General features: G+C 34.1%; 1 protein-coding gene across 3 annotated transcripts in view; it reads left to right on the top strand.

Moving 5' to 3' along the window:
• LOC107267573 (ecdysone-induced protein 78C) overlaps nucleotides 1-20,938 on the top strand; it is a 50,247-nt gene extending 29,309 nt beyond the window's left edge. For all 3 annotated transcript variants that reach the window (XM_025084917.1, XM_025084916.1, XM_015739493.2), the window contains 5 exons: nucleotides 4,725-4,849; nucleotides 13,849-13,990; nucleotides 15,103-15,389; nucleotides 16,110-16,409; nucleotides 16,538-20,938. In XM_025084917.1, coding sequence (XP_024940685.1) covers nucleotides 4,725-4,849; nucleotides 13,849-13,990; nucleotides 15,103-15,389; nucleotides 16,110-16,409; nucleotides 16,538-16,930 — 1,247 coding nt within the window. In that variant the 3' untranslated portion in view covers nucleotides 16,931-20,938. The remainder of the gene's footprint in view (nucleotides 1-4,724; nucleotides 4,850-13,848; nucleotides 13,991-15,102; nucleotides 15,390-16,109; nucleotides 16,410-16,537) is intronic.
• Nucleotides 20,939-21,291: the final 353 nt, after the last annotated feature.

Below are 21,291 nucleotides of genomic sequence, written 5' to 3' on the forward strand. Positions count from 1 at the left end.
ATTATTACCTTGCGCGAGTCTAAGCTTATGGCGTGGAGTTACTCGTGACTAAGATTCAAAAGCTTTTGCGATAAGCGATAACAAGCGAAAGTAGAATCGACTATTAATATTTGTGAAATGAAAGGAGAAGGGTATTCAAAATATTTGAGGGAAAAATTGTGTTAGTGGCATTAGAATTTGTAATAATAAATTATGCATTTCTTGATTTTTTAAATTATTTTTAATTTTCTTTTAATATTTCTTGAACAAACTTTACTTTTAATTATTCATTATTGTATTTCACAGTTTAATAGTACTTCGGTATCATTCAAGTAGCTACTCGAGGCATTTTTGACCCTTTACGTTGGTATCGATTTGCTTTTAAGCATTTCGAATTTCCCGCTATTTCGTAGTTCACCATTGAATATACGAGTGCTATCGGATATCTACTTTAATTGTTTATATGGAACTTAAATTTTATCAATTTTGAAACATAGAACCGTGATAAGTTCGAAACCAGAGTGCTTTGTGGAGCTGTTGAAAAATTCAAAACTAATTTTCAAAATATGCCTTTTTTTAAATTCTTTTTTTCAAGCTTATATTTATCTTTTTTCTTCTTATATCCCGATTAATGATAAAGGCGAGATTAGCAGTTACGGTGGTGATGTTAATTAACGTTTTACAAAAATCGACTAAATTTCCTTTTAAGCTTTAATAGAGTCTCACGTGTTTTCTAACGTTATATGGTAACTGTACGTCAGACGTGTTTTTGTCGCAAAGGCTGCTGGGCTGCTGCTAATATTTCGAGCTAGATGAAATCGATAAATAAAGGAGAGTCTCGTATGTACATATCCAGCTACTATGGCTACTATGGCTACTATGGCTACTATGGCACACTGCACCCAGTAAACCCAGCCAGAATACCAGCACGTATCGACACTAGAGGCACACTCGCACACTGCACTTTGCACGATCGCTGAGAAACGGACGGACGGATGACACAATAGACGAGTGGAATACGAATGCACTTTCCTGGACAAATAAATGCATTGAGTGATACGCGAAGCTTCCTTGTAAATATCAACTGTTAAACATTAAGAATTCCCGGGGGTTCGAGGCTACTTCTATGCTTTTATTTACTCTCGTCCATCTTTTTACCGTTTTTGTTTTCTAGTTATGATTTGTCTACATATGAGCGATTCAGGCATTTTTAGGCAGTTTGATCTGTCGGTTATGATTGGAGTATTGAAAATAGTAAAAGCTTTTTTTTAATTAATTATTACGGTACTGTGACAGTTTTGGGTTTAAAGGAATACACGTATGTGTTATCCGATGTATGATGAACTCATAGATAATTTTTTAGTCTGATTATAATACGCTTGTGTTTCTGATAGAAACTTGTATACCAATACTCGTCAACTTTCCTAGCTTCTGAAGTATCCAAAGTTTGAGATATATAATGTTAAAAGATAGGGGTACGAAACATTGTGTAAATTATTGATATTCTAATTGCAAGCTAAAAAACTTACTATACTTTGTAGGCCGTAACAAGCTTTATAATTGCTTTTCATGTAAGTTTCTATAATTTTGAAAAAATTTATTAGGAAAATATGACAATGCGTTAGTGTGAATAATTCAGTTTTCAGCAAAATATTGTTTCTTTTTTCAAATTTCAAATGTATTTTTTTTTTCAAGAATGTCCGTTTTAAATACTTTTAATTAAAGTTCACTTAAAATTCGTTTACTACTGTTTTCAAACGTGCCCCAGATACCACAGTCCCGGCTGTAGGAGAGGAGGATTAAGTCTGTGGAAATTCTCAAGTTTTTCAAGCATAGAAGTAACTGACGATAAACTCAAGAAACTTCAGCTAAATACTTAACGTAATAACCTATTGACAGTATTTCGTGACGAAGTAAACTTTACAAATGAACTAATTAATTATAAAAGATACTTAATGGATCGCCGAGGGTCATAATTAACTGGCTTTGATTTCTGTCATAAAAAAACAGCACAAATTTTAAAGTTCTTCTATCTATCTATCTCTTGTTTTTCCATGATAACATTTTTTTTCAGCGAGTACCTATAGTCCATTCGCATTAAATTCGTAAAAAATCCCGTCAAATATCTCCATAATCTGTAATACAATATATCCACTCTGAAATACTTGTCATTTTTGAACATTTTTATTTCACAGAATTTTTCTTTCAAATTCTAACTAACAACCGCAATCGAGCAGAAACTTTTTTTTGAACCTTTCAGCTTAAAAGAGAACGAATTCTGGGCGAATGACGATGCATTTCTTTGACGTGTCACGGGGTCAACAGTTATCAATGAGTTGAGGTTACTCATTACTTTTTCACGTACTATGTGCATATGAACTTTACAATAGACTCTGCGATCACAATACCCGTTGTTCTTGTCGTAAGTCAACGTAATGGTAGCAGGGTAAAAGTTTTCAACGACAACGTCAACAAGGGACATAACGTAATACAACATTATGAAGCTTTCATTGTCCCACGAGTAATTAAACGTCGTCGTCAGAAATTGTCTTCATTGTCATATCATCCTCAAAGGATTAGCTCACTATCATTCAACATGTATACCGTATCTCAGTCGCTAGGGAGGGATTGTACTATTATCATACGCGTACAAATATCGTTCTTCAATAGTTTTCTTATTTGAGTTGCAACAAAAATTTGTCAACGTCGCAACGTTGTATGTTGATATTGTTGATGTGATACAGTGAAAATTTACGTGCCCTGGTATTTTTTGCATATATTAATATTAAATATATTCGAAGTAAATAAATTTGGAGCCTGTAACTGACAGTTGTTGTGTAAATAAAAGTTGTTCATAAATCCTAAAAATACCTATGACGGGGTAACTGAAATGAAACTGTAACGATTAATTGAATTTATGAACGTTTTGTACCTAAATTATTTTATTTACCGATCCGCTGATGAATAATAATGATTTTTTAAATTTAACAGTGTTCACGACTCGTGAACTTGATTGGAACAGTATAATTTAAAAAAATTGTATTTATGCTTCTTTACGTCGGACAAATAAATGATGCCTGCGGAACAAATTGATAATTACGCAAAAATTGTATGCAGCTTTATTATAATAATTGTATGAATTATTTTCACTATAAATTTGTGTATTACTATTACATGCATTATATCACAAGTATATTAATATTATAATTATAATGTTATGCGATCGATATAAATATATTTCACATGTTACTGTGTGCTTTGGATTAACAATATAGTCTGTACCTACGTTGTATCAATTTGTGCCACTTAGTTCTTCCCCTTTTAAGATATTTTAATTGAAGTTTTCTTTTTATGTATTAATTATAATTGTTTTCATTAAAAATGAGCCCCAAAGGTTACAAATACCTCGTAAGCCACGTTTAATATTATAATACAATTAAATTTTGAATATACCAAATTATCAAGCATACGTTCAATACCAAAATATATTTGGAATAAAATTGATACATCGATCGAGCTTAAAATACTCACTTGTATCGTATATAACAATTGGCAATTATCGGAACTTTTAAAAAAAAAAGGTCTATCTACGACTTTGAAAAAATAATTGGAATAAAAATAACAAACGAAACGGTTTAGCAGACAGAAGTAAAAAGAAAATCATTGAAGTCTGGAATTTTCCATTTTCCCGAGTCCCACCGACCTCTCGGCGCGTAGCTGAAGTAACGGAGCTTTTTCCAAGGACAAGGTACTTAAACGTGTTGTTCGCTAAGAAAATACGTTCTTTCACCGAACCCCATCGCACACCCAAGAAACCCGTTCAATAGTTCGCAATGCATTCCTGACTTCATTTCCGCACCAAGATCAAACTTCCCAAAGAATACAAACCTGGTCCAAATAATGTTAGACAGTGAGAGAAAACTATGCCAAGTTGAAATCTGACATAAATTGTGAATAAATAAGATTGATATTCGGTACAGAAAAAAAAAAAATTTTTAAATAATATAACTTCTCAAATATCTACCAATTTATTTATTTTTTAAAAATTAAAATCTTTAATCGATCCATCCTATTTCTTACATTTTCTTCTCCCTTACTATATCTTTCCACGGATAAGATAAGGTCAACCGTACACATACACATTTTGTGCTCCCTTGACAGAAGCGATCTTTTGTTTTTACCTTCTTCGCTCCCCGTTCCCCGACGCCCCCTAACGGTGACATGAGGTTTCCGTTACGGCGCTGTATGTCTGCCTTCCTACCTGCCAGCTTCTCTTGCATTATGGATGCAACAAGCCCTCGCAGAAACAATCCACGATCTAGCTACGGCGTAGCGGATCCTGCGTCTAAGTTACGTCGTGGACCAAAAAAGGCTCTCACCATTTTCCATCCCCGAAACGTCTGCGAGAAACAAAGTTACGTATTCGATTCGTGGACGTCTTCGACACTCCCTATGTGGGTATATGAAATATGAATGGACCAATTTCGGACATGTTCGTTACTAGTCAACTCGAGAGGGTCGATTGAAATATCGAAAAAACGACGATTTTTATTACGTCACATACTGTATATAATGTAAATTAAATTTACAGGCGATTTCGAAAATTACAATTTTTTCATTAAAATTATACGCAGAACTTATAGGTTAGGAAAAATTATATATGGAAGGCATAGGGTGCAAAAGTGTATTGACGATTGCATCTGTTATTCTGTTTCTTAAGATCTTCGTATTAATTTGTTTTTCAGAGCAACACTACGTGGCTGCGGACTCGAATAGTTCGACTCCGGCAAAAAGCTTTGTTCCGTGTAAGGTTTGCGGAGATAAGGCGAGTGGTTATCATTACGGAGTCACCAGCTGCGAGGGTTGTAAGGTGAGTTTTGAAAGTGTATATATGTTGAGAATTGTATCGAGGATTGATATAATTTTTTTTGAAAAACTTTTTTTCCAACGAGACATTAAATCTTCTTTGACCAGGTTTAATAACAAAATAATACGAAAGCATCGTGAAAAGATGAGCGCAAGTGCAAGTGCCCGTAATCTGCAAGGCATATAATATTTAACGAGTATTCCTAAAACGTAACAAAAACTTTGTATTTCTATCTCAGCAAGTCCATTTTAGGTCGTACATTCTATACTTTACGAGCTGCAATTAGAGAGACCAAAAGGTCGAATATAATTTCGGAATTTTTAAATAATTAAAGAAAATCATTGTCTAGGATTCGATTTTTTATTAATCTGGCAATACTATCTTATTAACTGAAAACGAATGCAGTTCGCGAAATATGAATATCAGTCAATCAGGCTAAACCTTCGGTTCAGATTTAATCGTGAATGTGAAATTAATTGTTAATAACGTGTCTCAGACTGATACTTGTTCATTCGCTATTAGTATATCTTGAAATATTTGTACAAAGATTCTAGAAAGCAATTCGACGATTAATACTTTAACTGTGTCACAAATCATCAATGATCAAGAAAAGTTAGATCTTTATAAAGATTTCAAAATTTATCATCCTACTATTATGAGTGCGATCGTGAAGTTTTCTTAAGTTTCATTTGCCAACATAAACGTCAACTTGAAAGACACGTGGGTACAATCTTATTACATTTTTGATACTAATCAATCCACGTGTCGTGTTGACTTGTACGGTCAATTTGACAGATAAATCGTAAACATACTAAAGTTCTTAAATTAATTTCAACTTCTTTTTTTTTTTAACAAGCTTGATTAAATTTTACATGATTTACTATGTGGTCATATATTGATTAGTCTGTCAAATTATTTAATTATAATGCTATTATTAGGTATACTGTTGAATAAAAGCTAGGATGCTATATCGAGTGTCGCATTGAATATTGAGCATTGTGAAGTTGCCTACTTCTGTCGGAAATACAATACATTAACGAGTACACGTAGATAGTCAGTAATTAACCAATAATTAAATATTTCGTAATTATGAGCGTGATACTTGTCGCACCACTCCATTAGTTCGTTATCACTGTGTTTTAGTTATTTTATAATCTTTTTGTAATCCGTAGCAGTTAACGCCAAATAATTTATTCTGATTCTCATATTTATCTAACCTAACCTAACCTTGTTATTTTAATATTTCCGATTTATAATAAACTAGCTAAAAGATTCGTTATCATTAAACGTCACTTGTATCTGTTTCATTATTACAAAATGCATGTATGCGAGTATACCTTTTGTTTAGTTGAGCAACAAAATGTTGTTGTTTTTTCATGATGTTAAATAAAAAAAAATTTGTCAGACTATAAAGAAATTTTTAGTATATCTTTATATAGTTGATTGTGTAATAACTAATTAATTGAAATTAATAAGGTAGAAGAAATTTATTATTGAAAATCAATTTTTCTTTATAATTCAGAACTTTTGGTTATTTAGCAGCTTTATTAAAATTTTATCAAGAAATATCATATACAGTGTGAAATAGTTTAATGATTTTGTTACACAAAAGTATTAATCATCAAACAGAAACATATATGATGTATGCAATACGTGCTTAAAGTGCAACTCAAATTGTAGAATGTGGCACGATATTTTGTTGTAGAGACTGAGAAAAAGTTTTGGTAAAAAAAACATTCAATCGAATTAATCCAATCCTGGAGCAACGAATTGCCAACAACATACGTAATGGTTTCGCGTACAGCTTTTATCTAAGCAGAAAAATATTTAAACAAGTTTTGGAGCAATTTGAAGTATATATATTTGGTGCCTCCGGGTGTCGTCATTGTAACCGTATATCACTTCAACGACGAAGCACGTGTAGTTTCTGAAATTGAGCAAAGTAGCTGGCTCTGTTGCTTTAACCAAACATTATTGACTTGATTAGGTACATGTGGCATACTTGAGTAAACTTGATCACACGAAGTTTATTGTGACTACGCGATGAACATGGGAAAACAAGGCAAACTTTGTTCAATCGACTTTACCATATTTAATAAAAAAAAAGTTCACTGAAAACAAACAAAGTTTCACTTGACCGCATCCCAACAATTGATTTTACCGAATTTATTTAATATAGATAAAAAGTTACACAAATATTAAGTCTTATGGTAGTTATACCAGATGATTTGAAAAAAAAAAAAATCAATATTTGTCAGTCATTATGGTTTCTATAGTTAATCAAATTTTCGGTCAATACTGGATAAATGATCTGCAATCTCTGTGATTAAATACTTGAAAAAATATTGTATGATCGGTAGATTATTAATATACAAAGTCTCCATCTGCCAATGAAATGTGGATACTAGGGACTCTTTTACAGTGAAAGTCACAAGAAAATGGCCCCCAGAAATATATTTTCTTCAACAGCAGAGCGAAAACGTGCACTTCTCGAATGGGGAAACGTGAAAGATTGAAAAATTGAATAGGAGTGAGGTGACATTTGCCGACGAATCCAACGGCCAGCTACCACCGGGGCAATTGTTTTTTTCACGTAAGCTGTACGATGCACAGATGTTTCATTGTCAATTCCTAAGTTAGCAAACTAACCTGCTTATTTTCATCGACCCAAGAATCACCCACTACGTGAAAACTCGGGTTCGCTCCGCTGTTGAAGAAAACAGTATATGAACCGCGAGAGAAAACGGGCGTTTGTGCCTTGTATAAAGTCGAGGACCCCTCGGCTTCGCCTCGGGAATCTCAACTTTATACGCGGCGCAGAAACGCCCGTTTTCGCTCTCGGTGCACAATATACTATTGTTCATGAACAAACTTTATTATATTTGTCCTGTTTATTGTCGGATATATTTCCATGTCACTGATAACTAGAATTATATTAATCTTGTCTCCATTTAGAAAGGCTGTTGGTTTACATGTTACGTCAAAACGTGAGCGCGAGTCTCCGATTGCGTAATTGTCAGATCAATGAATAGGTTACAGAGAAACCGGAAATTTCTCTCTGTCTCTGAATAACAAATTCAGGATATTAGGAATCGATAATGCTCAGGCGAAATCATTCTGGTAAATGAAGTAGTGCTTCGATTCATGGGATTTATGGGAACTGGTGGACTTATTATAGGAAATCGACGAATTCTCGATCTAAATATTGGTTCAATATATCGGTGATGAATTAAAAGGCTTAAATTTTCTATAGTGAAAACAACTATACGCTTTTTCATGGTTGAGTCGATATTGATTGGCTGGAGTGGCTTTATTGAAATTAGTTATTGTAGATGGAGTCACTGCTTAAATTGGCGCTGGATGAAATTAACCGGGGAGGTCATGGATATAAATGAAATAATATTGATAGATTGCTTCCGCTTGAAAATTTTCACTGACGCAAATCCTTTTTAATAACTTTATTTATTTTACACTTTAATATAATTCAATTAGTTTTAAACCTTTTCGACATTTTTTATTCTGCTATATTATCATTACTACAATTTTCAAATTTGACTAATACCATTTTTGACGTTCGATTACAAAAGTACGTCGCGCACCAATTACTTTGGTTTTATTGACTGACAAGACAGGGACCTCGGGTGTCCCTCTCCGATTTCGTTCGTTTTGAAATATATTATTCTCCATTGAAACCTAAAAGACACGTTTTTTTTTATCGGCGAAAAAACACTTTTAGTATAGATTCCAGTCGAGATATTCAATTGGGACCAATTGGAAGACAATCCTCATGATAAATAACGAAAAATGCATTTTGGTCGATTCTGGTGGTACGAATGCATAAAAATTGATAGGGATTGAAAAGTGCGAAATTTTTATAATAAAAAACTCCAAAGAGGATTGGACAAATGATTCCCAGTACGAAAGACCGTAGACCACCACTGAGTGTCCCAGAAGTATACAGAAATTTCCTGCTCCTGTGGAAAAGTGTACATTGGTGAAACCGGGAGGAAGATCAGTACACGGGTCAAAGAACATCAACGGTGTACCAAATACGGTAATTTTTCTCAATCTGCCTTAGCAAAACATTGGATGGACACTGGACAGTCAGTGGTATATGAAATAGCAAGTAAACCCCATTTGGCAGACCGTTCTTCCGATTTTTTTTAACTGATCAGCTGATCAACGAAACAACTTATGATCGGCCGAAGCACTGATCCGCGTGAGCAATCATAGGTATATTAAGACTTCCTGACAACAGGGAGCTTCGCTATCGGAGCTTCCTAACCCCTGATGATGATGAATTAAACGTTTGCGAAAGGTCGGCACGAAGCTGAACACGTACGTAGCCGCGCGGAAAAAAACAGTCTCGGAAAGAGTTTCGGAGGTTGTTGCTGCGAGGTAGAAAAGAGTCGCGCATAGGATCCGATGCGAGACTGTCTCTCCAACTTCTTTCTAGATTCGTGAAATTTAAAATTTTTCACATGGAAAATAACCGCGGAAGCTTGAAATTATAAATTAACTTCTTTGTAACAAGAGGCTATTCTAAGTTTTTATTATCGGTAACTTGGAAATTCAGGACGTGATACGATGCAACAGTTGGATTTCCTACGAATGGCTCGCACAAGATATTCCGAATTTTGGTCCTGACATTTGCCGGAATCTTAAATGAGTAAATTAGGATGCAGGAAAACTTAGCAAATAAAAAATCAACAATAGAAAATTCGAAGTTGCGAATATATTTTGTACTGAATTTTTTTTATCCACGTAATAATAAAAGTCTTACGTATCTAAGGTCACACAATTAACCATCGCTTCAGTTCAATTTCAATTCATAGTCATGCTTATTGATAAGCTCTTCATGAGTATTAGGACAGTTAAAAAAAAAACGCTTTATGTTTTGGTTGAGCTGCTCATCGAGGTTCTTGCTCATTGTCACAAAATACAGGTTTACGTAGAAGGGCCAGCATTAAATAATATTTTTTCCTATTTTTTCTAATCTTTTTATCAATGAAGGCTCGACAGTCACGCATCGGATCCTACGCGCGACTCTTTTTCTAACTCGCAACAACAATTTACGAAACTCTTTTTTTCCACACAGGTAGCTTGTACGGTCCTTGAAAATCAAGAGAGTCCTCAGCTATCATTTCGATGCCACAGATCTGGTTCGTTGCATCCAATAAAATAGTTTCAATCTGTCCTTCTCACTCAATTTCTTTATGATTTATGGTAATTTCTTTTATTTCGAGCGATCAAAATGTGGCAAGCAAAACTTTGAGAGAGTTTAGATAATTTAGCTGCATCTTTAATACTCTTCAAAGACTACATTATTTTTACTTTCAAGAGATACTCAAGCACTCTCGCGATCTACTACTTTTTTTTTTTTTTAGCATTTTTCGTATTTTTATACACACTCTGCTCCGCAGTCTCTACCTTGTTCGACTGATAACGTGTAATCTTATGAACATATTAATCCGCTTACCGAAGTTCATTGATACGAAACTATTGTCGTAATGAGCAATGAGACAGAAATAGCGTATCTATCAGTGATGAGTTATTTTTAATAACTTTCTTTCGCAAAAATTACGTACTTCCATAAAACCGTAACAGAATGTCTTTAAGAATTGAATTTTCCTCGCGAGCTTACATGGAGTCCCGTCAGAAGGGCGTCAGGAAACGAAGAGGTGGTTTTGGTAAACATACAACCGAACGTTATTGAAACGATTAGGCATCCGAATTGACACGTGAAAAGAGCTTTATAATAATTGAGAAGGCCAACTGAAGCGAGATAGTGCCGCTAAATGAGAAATTGCTTGCACCGGCATAGGGATGGTGGTTCACCCGTTAAACGACCTTTTTTCGAAAAATGCAAAAATATCTATCTCCTACTTTTTTGTACTATTTTCAAATGCATTTGCTATCATCAGAATCAAAACGATAGTTTTAGTAGTTTTTTTTCTCAAAAATTCGCACTTTTCAATACCTATCAATTTTTATGCATTCGTCCCACCAGAACCTATCAAAATGCATTTTTCATTATTCATCATGAGAATTATCTTCCGATTGGTCCCATTTAAAAATCTCGACTGAAAATATGCGAAATTGCGAAAAGCGCCCTGGAGAAACCCAGCTCAACTTTGGGGGTTGCTTTTACCCCCTAAAGCCGTTTTTCCGCCGATAAAAAAAAAACCGTGTTTCTTAGACTTTAACGGAGAATAGCATATTTCAAAATCGGAGGGACACACCTGAGAGGTATCTTCCTTGTCAGTCGGGGTTGTGAATACCGCTTTACTATATCTGTATAGTCATTTAATTGTTGGTAGTTATCCAAGATTATTATCAGTCAAAGTTTTAAGAATGAAAGACAAATGAAAGAAGAAAAAAATTGAAGTCGAAGAGTTGCGTAATTTTTAGTCAACCATAAAACTACACAAATTTTTTAAGAACTTTAGACATTTTTATTGCAGCTCTCTAACTTTGCGCACTCTTTGTTAACCTTTCCTTTGGACACTAATACGAAATTCAGATTTTCTATTTTTTCATCTGTCTTCATTTACAAAATCGATTGGACCTGTTTCTATCCCTGTGACGACATTTTTTTTTTCGTAAACGTCATCATTGCCATTCGACAGAGGATATTTGAAGTAAAAAAAATGTCAAGAATAAAAATTAACCGATCCAAATCTGAGATATAAGCTGTTGAAAATCGCTCCAACAAATTTGCAAAAATTTTTCAAATTAAGGGTCTGAAAATATACGTGTAAACGAAGGGGTTAATAATAAACTAAGGAACGCTTCGATATGAAGTAAGAAAAGTTGCTTCGCGTTCGAAATTGGTTCCCTAATATGTCGAGGCTAATCACACGCCTTGAAAAATTTTGTCCAAATTACAATTTTCGCGTAGCATTCCTACAGTTTACATATTTAGTAAGTTGGACAAAATTTATACGGAAGACGCAACGCAAACCATGTTAATCACAATATGTCGCTTATTAAGCGAGAAAACATGTTGGAAACATCGACCAGGTCAACCTCGTCTTCCACCTGCTGTTATAAAGTAGCACTTGGGCAACGCGTCGTTTGTTTCACTTTTGCGCAATGACAAGTACCAACTCACCGTAATTTTCTCACAAAAAAAGAATACAATTACACAGACACATATCTCTCTAAAGATTTTCACGAACAATCTTACATATACATAAAAAATAAATTATTTTTCTACTTAATCGAATAACTAATTTCTTCGTTATTTTTTATTTCACATGCAGCACTCAAAATATACGATCCAATATAATTTACGTTTGGTGCGATACAAGAGTATCCATTATTATTGATATATTAGCTCAAGTATTACAATTCGAAGTAATATGAAAATTATCAAAAACGAATATTACCAGCTTTTGTAAAATTTTCATATCCTATAATTGTGTACAGTCTGTCACATAAATATTTGGACACTACAGTATTTCCCGTATTAACGCCTTCGTAATAAATTATGAAAACGAATAAATTATTTTGTGTCATGAAAACGGTCAAATAATAATAAAACAGTCAAGAGAAATCTATAAATGCATTTTTCGTCCGCTACCGAAGTAAGGTCATCCGCTGCTACTAAACTGCATTAAAAAAACCGCCAAAATGCGCAAAACAAATGCACTTCGAAAGCTCACCAAAAATAAGCTCATCCAAACGACCCTCTTTGCAGTCCCTCAGACCTCCCACTGTATGAAGCCTCCTGAGTAAAATCCCCATACTGGAAAGAACTAGGGGTCTAAGCAGAGGGAATTGGCGAAGAAAAACCTAGAAGCAATTGTTCCGCTACGAATCGCGCAGACTCCGAACATAAGAACCGGACACAGGCTTTCCACACACCCTATAGTACAAATGCAGCTAGCACCAAACAATTGAATATCAGCCACAAGCTTACACCATACAAATGTTCAATCTACCATACGTAGATATGCACTGTGACACGCACGCAAATACTATAATCGCACATTAAAAACGGGCTGAAGGATCCAAGGTCGATGGCCTATTAGCCAGGGAGACTCAAAAATAAATTCTCAAATCAACCAACGACCACTCATAGACTTATGCACCCATGTGTATTTTGTTTCAACCATAAATTTTTTATTTGTATAATTTTTATTATTATAATAAATCATTGTCATCAGTTCAATTACAAGATTGCTAAAGTGATAAAGTTTTTTCAATGAGAATATTAAGTTTTCATAATTTTTATAGAATTATTCAAGTTTTACCTTTGGGTATATACGTTGAGGTTAGGTCAAGCCATATTACTCAAGTATACTTGAGTATACATACATATGAGCCGCTCAGTGCACACATCGATTAACTCCACTTTTTGAAAAATCTTAAATTTAAGTGTCAAAGCACTTGGTATAGTCATAACTTTTTATATTTATAATAACTTTCCTGAATAATAAAGATTAGCACCATTAAACGGCACAATTTTTTTGGCCATTGAATAATAAGTAATTTACAATATACATTGCTTCATCGCATTTCTCAACTTTTTGTTTTATCGAGTTAATCGATGTGTGCACTGAACGGCTCATATATTGAATAGCTCGATCGAATCTATTGACTTGAAGAATTTATTTATAACAGGTAAACAGTAAGTATTGTAATAGGAAAACTATGAGATTGTCAAAGGCGAATCAAAATATTTACTTTTAGAATCGTACGAGAAATTTATTATTACTAAGGTCAGGTTTCAATCGATGCTTCTTTTTGTTTCAGGGTTTCTTCAGACGAAGTATTCAGAAGCAGATCGAGTACCGGTGCTTGAGGGACGGCAAGTGTCTCGTGATAAGATTAATCTATTGACTTGAAGAATTTATTTATAACAGGTAAACAGTAAGTATTGTAATAGGAAAACTATGAGATTGTCAAAGGCGAATCAAAATATTTACTTTTAGAATCGTACGAGAAATTTATTATTACTAAGGTCAGGTTTCAATCGATGCTTCTTTTTGTTTCAGGGTTTCTTCAGACGAAGTATTCAGAAGCAGATCGAGTACCGGTGCTTGAGGGACGGCAAGTGTCTCGTGATAAGATTGAATCGAAATCGTTGTCAGTATTGCAGATTTAAGAAGTGCCTAGCAGTCGGCATGTCCAGGGATTGTAAGTATCTGAAAGTGTAGTTTAAGAGAAAATATTTATTATAAATAATTATGTCCCTGATTGATTTTCATTTACACAATTTTTCGTAATATCGTTGATGGAAAAATCACGTAATTAAAATTGCACGTTTTGTACGCCAACTATTAAAACTACTTCCTCATTTGTGTTCTCGTTAGAATTTTATTCAACTTAATCAGTCACCTCATTTAAATAATCTGACAAGTTTAACTTGAAAACCGGTATGTTACAAGTAGAAATCTTCTTTTTTTTATTTAGAGTGATTGCCATGGAGTATATCGTGTTACATTGATAGAAAAAAAATAATTTTTAAAAATAAGATTGTTATTGTGCCCGTGGCCTTTTGCATAATTAGTCACAAAGTTGTATTTTTATTGAATTTAGGGGATTTGAGCAAACTGTTGATGATGATTATTTAACTCTTTGTTGCATATTGTTGTACAGGTTTGATCAATGTTTAATCATCTAAGTTGTAAGAACTAAAGTTCAAAGTCTTTTTTTAATAAAATATTTGATTACGTATTTTTCTAGAATATTTCATGTTGTTCGACTATCAAGAGGTTCCTTGAATTAACAAAATAATTATTTACAACCATATTCTAAATGATTTATTATTAATAAACATGCGTTAAAAAGTTGTCTTTTATCGTCAATTAATTTGATTATTAAAATATTGAATGTTAACTTATAATCGAGAGTGAGTATTCGAGGGTTTTCAAAATCGCCAGCAACGAATCGGGAGTGAAAAATACAAAATTCTAAATGGCAGATACAATATGGCGATCTATCTCTAAATAATTTAGTGGGTTTTCGATTGATTTTTAGTATTGCATCCGCTATATTGAATTTGTTAATTTTGACTGCGAATTCTTAATTAACAACCCCAAATACCTTGGAGTAAGAGATTTCATCAAAATATATCCATGAGAAAAGTTCATGCTACAAAAGTTTAATTCCAAACGAAAACTGCTAGCAATAACTGAAATAAAGATCAAAGTCAGAGTAACACAAAAATAAGGCGTAAGGGGGTAAAAGAGCATGTATAATTTTTTATTTCCTGGTTTGAAGTAAAAATAAAAAATATCTATTTTCAGCTGTACGATATGGTCGCGTGCCAAAACGTTCGCGAGAAAGGAGCACGGAGGATGCGGTAGCCACTACGACCGGTGTTCAGCAATTAACATCGAACAGCAATTCGCAAGCTCAAAACACGGTACCACGAGTTCCTCCTGGTGTAGTCGAAGCCGATCAGTCGGACGCCGATGGTAAACATCAAGCTGTCTACGACGTCATTCTTTCCGTCTCTCAAGCACATCATGCGCATTGCGGGTTCACCAACGAGTTAACCAGGGGTCTCGTTCGAAAGCCTATGATTATGCCGGTCAGTTAACTTCACTTTTATTATTGATTCCATTTTACATTTGTTACTTTCACTTTTGAGCTTCGTCATTCTGACGTTTGTATATAATTATACAGATGATTGAACCGATGTAATAAAATGGATTATAGATACAAAGTATAATTTTGAAAAAAGAACAATAAAACAGTAAGTTACATATGTGCAAGTACATATGACGACTCTAGCACCAGATTTTAATTGAAAAATGAATTTTGATTATTTACTAAAATATTTTATTTGAATAGCATACAGATACTATTCGATCACTGTCTGAAAGTATATATAACGATATAAGATAAAAACATAGCAGACTAACGACCATGTAACATCAAGTACATTTGTTCAATGTTTGTATGACACCAATAAAAAGTTTGGTCACGGTGTTTCAATTATTTATATTAAAAAAAAAATGAAGCAACTAGAATAAAGGCAAAGTACGTAGTTTAGCTCAAAGTACACTAACACATTTCATACGTAGAAAGTTCAAGTTTCGTGTATGCTAAATATGCTCGCGTCGCATAGAAATTCCGCAGAAATTTAATATGCAAAACGTATTAGCATTACTCACCCGCAACTTTGCATTGATATTAATATAGTACGCCATAGAGAAGTCAAGCTCACTGTCAAACTAAAACATATAAAGGACCATAGGGATATAAGTTACGTACTTCGTTAATTGATTTTCTTATCTCAAATTGCTAGCCTGCAAGTCCCGAAGATCCTGAAGCAGCATCATCAACAGCTGAGACCGTTGAATCGCAGAAGATTTGGCTGTGGCAGCAATTTGCAGCGAGGGTAACTCCCTCAGTGCAGAGGGTGGTAGAATTTGCGAAGAGAGTACCCGGTTTTTGCGACCTTTCCCAGGACGATCAGCTGATCCTTATAAAAGTTGGATTCTTCGAGATCTGGCTAACACACATTTCCAAAATGACAACTGACACGTCGATGACTTTCGAGGACGGCACTTATATCACAAGACAGCAAATGGAGGTTATGTACGAGGTAAGTCACTCGAAGCGCCGTTACCGACGGTGATTACTTTAATTAACGTAACGCACTGTAGAAAGCTTATACACCACACAGTACGCACTGATTGTCTTATCAAAATTTTCACTGACTTTCTTCAACAGCCTGATTTTGTCTCTGCGATAATGCAATTCACCGCCTCGCTGAATGCTCATCAGCTGAGCGACACCGAGCTTGGATTGTTTTCCGGCGCTGTCCTCCTCGGCGAGCGTCCTGGACTGAACGACGTAAAAGCCGTGCAAACACTTCAAGACTGTCTTCTGGAAGCCCTAAGAATTCAAGCTGCCCGTAGTCACTCGTCCTCTGGAGACGCTGCTGCAGTCGGTAGTTGTTCAGGCGTGGCTACTGTCTCACAAAGGATACCTGAACTGCGCGCTCTTGGGGCAAGACACGTCAATCTCCTTGATTGGTTTAGAAGAAACTGGACGAAGCTCAAGCTACCCCCACTCTTCGCTGAGATCTTCGACATTCCCAAATGCGAGGAAGACCTGCAATGAAGAACAAGTACCTATTCTTATTGTCTGCCGGCGACTGCACGACTGCAGTCAAAATCGTCATACTGTTTTTTTATATCTTTATTCTACTCGATCGAGACTCGCTGCGGAAAGGACCCCGGGAAGGACAGTGAAACAAGAAGAAACATAACCATCCTTCTCGTCGTAACGTGAGAATAACGACTCGTTGTGAGATTAATTTCGTAAGTAGAATCACATACTAACCTATGTTCTCTAAATCGTTCGTTTGCTCAATGAAGAATTGGACGCTGCTAAGGGAATTGTCTATCGTAAAATATATTCTCGGAATACATATATTCATAATTGACCGTCGTATCACGAGATCCTTCCAAGGGAATCCTTGAGCTCATTGAAGATTATCCGCTGTACAATGTGTTTTTCTTAAATCTGAAAAATGATCGGCGAGGATCGATCGCCGTTTTTGTTTATCGACGAAGTACAAGTGAATTATCGTAAACGGGCTATAGAATGGAATGTAGGACAACGCAAACAAGACAAGTGATTAAATAAATCTTTAAGAACGTGATGAGGCGCCGATATGCTTCTTGTGGATTCTAAATGAAATTAAACTAAAACGACTATCGACGCAATACTTTTTTTTTTTTTTAATACCTTCGCGAAGACACTCGATCGCTTCTGAATGCGAATTGAATGACGATATTAAAATTTTGCTCAAACTGGTTGCTATCGATTCTCGCCGAACTATGTACGAGAGATCTATCGATCATGTATCCTTTGACACGTTCGAAGGTCTGAAGCAATATATGTCTTTTTATTATCAAACTGTATTAAATACTCAGCAACGGTATGGTTTTCGTAACTGTGTACCAACGAAATCGATCCTCGTTTAATCGATTGGGACACGCACAAAGTCACAAACTCAAAGCTCACAACTAGACGCTTCATCGTCACTCTAAACAGTCCAGCTGTCCTACTGATGTTTCAATGAAGTGTGTATGACATTAGAGAAATCTTAAAGTAACACGTGGCGCGATAGGTAAACGAATAAGAAAACTGATAAGTACCGTAAAGAAGGATATATATATAACTATAAAGAAACAAAAATGTTATATATATATATATGGTATACATATATATAACTTATATGTATATCAACACATACGCCTTAAGACTTAAGAAATTCTTTTAGAGCGTACCTCCTTAGACGCATGCGATATGAATCTCGATCTATGCAATCTATTTTTATTACTCGACATAGAATAGCGAATTACATTAGAATTCACTGCCTTTACGCAGGGTTTCACGTGGAATCGAGTTGGATCTTCTCAATGCCACTTTGTCCATGGTTCATCGTGTTTATGTATTTTCATCGAAAATTTAATTCATCAATTGACATATCGCTCGTTGAGCCAGACGCGCTTGTCAGGAAGTTGTGATCGATCATTCGTCATTAGAAATCTTAAAATCCAAGTGATATTCTTAGTATTACCGTAACGTGTACTTTTGATGCCACTGTTAAGGTCAGAGTGACGTATTGACACCCGAGCTTGAGGTTATGTACGGTTTATGGATTAATGCTTTTTACAACCTCTCATGGCATAACTTGTCGGTTAATCGAAATTATTATATGATAAAATATGACAGGTAGGAAAATTGAAATGGAAAAATTTTTGTTGAATTTTGTGGTAAATCAATATCAGTGTCTAAATGCGATTCCAATAAAATCCTGAAGTAAGCGCAGCCATCTATTAAAGCTCTGAACTCTAACGACTAATAACTCTCTGACAATGACTAGATTAATTAATGCGTAATAATTACTATTCACCATGAAATTATCATTACTCGTAGAGTGAAAATTAATGTTAACTAGCATTGTAATTACTTATTAGCGATGGTACCATTTATTATCTTCACGATATAAAACATTTCAATTTTAAGCGCTCACATCAAGTTGTGAATAAACATATCATACCTAACTAATATATTGAAGAAAAAAGATATTACATTTTATTATAATATATTCGTTATTGAGAAAAATCGTTGATCCGAACTGGTGGAAGAGATTGTGAAATGTTAGCTCATTTTATATTCCGCCAGTATAAGATTTGTGCGTCAAGTAACTCAAATTTGATGAATTAGCGGGAACATTATTACGTGGGTTTCGTAGACATTGTGAAAAGAGTAAAAAAAAAATAATAAAAAATAAAAAATTGTATCTTCTTTCAAAATCTCTAGTCTTGACGTTTCTTTGAGTTATCGCGTTATTCGATTGTTCGTGAATCTTAAGTAAAATTAACAAAACGGCCAAATATATTTAAATATCGTAAACGAAAAAGAAAAAAAGAAAATAAAGAAAAAGAACTCTTTAACGCTTAGCCCTTTTTGCAATCTATCGTTTCTCGTTCGTTTCAATTGGGAATTTTGGACATGGTGCTATATCTATGTGTAAAGAGACACGCCGGGAATTGTTGAATACTTATTATATACGTAATGGATACTTACGTTAGAAAATGCGATATAGACGGGTGAATAAAATAAGTATCCGTGCTCGTACCCTTTCCCGGCAGATGAACTTGTAATTTATTATTTCCGTTTAATATTAATTACACACGTAGATTACAAATAAGTTAACGTTCACTGCGTATGGTATAAATACTATGTAATTTATAAACGAGATGATTTAAAAGTTAACAGCTGAAAAGCCAAGCGGGGAATTGTTTTTTAAATATATATTACAAAACGACTGCTCTATACTGCTAAAGTACAAATGTTTCATTTAATTACTTTATAAATGATCGATTCGTTAGTGGTTAGTTATACAGTTGTCGTATATATTTATTTGTAATTTTATAGTGTTAACGCTATGCAGCGCACAGAATAATTGCTCATAGCACTTTGCTTCGGACATTCTGTACTTAATTAATATTGTTCTTTTTTGTTTTTACTTTTCATCCCTTCCCCTCAATACAGTCTGATATCCGTTTTCTTATTGACAACGCGTTCCCCGTTAATCTGCAAAATTTTAATATATTTCTTTATTAAAAAGCAACTTTTAAGGCGACAATAATTAATGTTTTCTTGTTCATACTTTTGTTTTTCATAATCTGTAAATATTTTCATTGTTTCACGTTTAGATATGTTTTTTGTTTGTCTCTTTCACCGTCGTACCGAATCATTTTTTTATATTTTTTTATTAGCTATAAAGTACCGAATTTTTGTTCAGATATTAAATGTAGTCTTTCTGATTTTGAATTTTCTGAAAAAAAAAAAATGTATCGATGACGATGCACGATTTATTCAATTTTTTGACTCCTGCATAAATTCTATAAGAATACTTTATTTGCTATATATTTTCGTAATTAAGAACTATAACTGAAAATGGTTATGCAATTTATTTTTTGTATGGCTGGAAAGTAAATTGAACTGTGCAGCTGAAAAGCCGATTTGGTTACTTAAATATGATAGAAAATTTGTAGTCGAATGTACTTTTGCCACGAGCCTAATCGTTATTCTGTGTATTGCAATTTCACGATGACTGGTTAAGAAATGAAGGTATAATTTATTTTGTGAGTTTCGCAATAAGAAATTTTATATTGTTAAAAAAAAAAGCGGAGAACGAATTACACAATAATTTTGTAATTATTTGATGAAAAAAAATGGAATATCTCATTACGCCTTTGTTTTGCAATTTTCGCGCACGAGACTCGTGCAAGCAGAGATTTTAAAGTGCAGAAACAAGTGTGCACTACGTTATTGATTTTAATAACTTGTTTTGCATTTGACCAATTCAGAATTTTCTTTAACAAATTTATTTATCGACAACCCTCAATTCCCTTGACACGTTGACTGTCACTCGTGCGAATTGGTATTCTCCAATGTTCTTAACACCTGTATTAAAGAATTAGATCAAAGTTTGAAATACTAGTTGCTTACGTATGAGAAATAGAAATTCAGAACGATTCCTCCCTAAGGTATCCCAGAGGAGGTGGTAATAAAAATTTCAATAAAAAATAGTAACGAAACTGTCAATGTTAAATTAAAACGATTTCGTTAAGCATCACTTACAATTCCAACGAATCTCCAATAAGCATATTAAATTGAAAGAAAAAAAAATTTCAATAAAAAATAGTCAATTATTAATTTCAAATTTAATGTACATACGTATTTTATGAATATGAAATACCTTGGATCAATTATCGATAAAATATTGTGGCCTCCATCATTTATTAGAGACAGCACGAGACAATAATTTATTTGATACTTTCGAACAATATTAAAAAACAATAGTTAACATTATCATTGAAAATAAAGTGAAATTTAATTGTAATTATCAGCGTAATAATTATTAGCTTAAGGTTGGTTTCAGGATACGCTTTCAACTT

Source organism: Cephus cinctus, unplaced genomic scaffold, assembly GCF_000341935.2.
Source record: "Cephus cinctus unplaced genomic scaffold, Ccin1 Ccin1_scaffold0413, whole genome shotgun sequence".
NCBI classification, from domain to species: Eukaryota; Metazoa; Arthropoda; class Insecta; order Hymenoptera; family Cephidae; genus Cephus; species Cephus cinctus.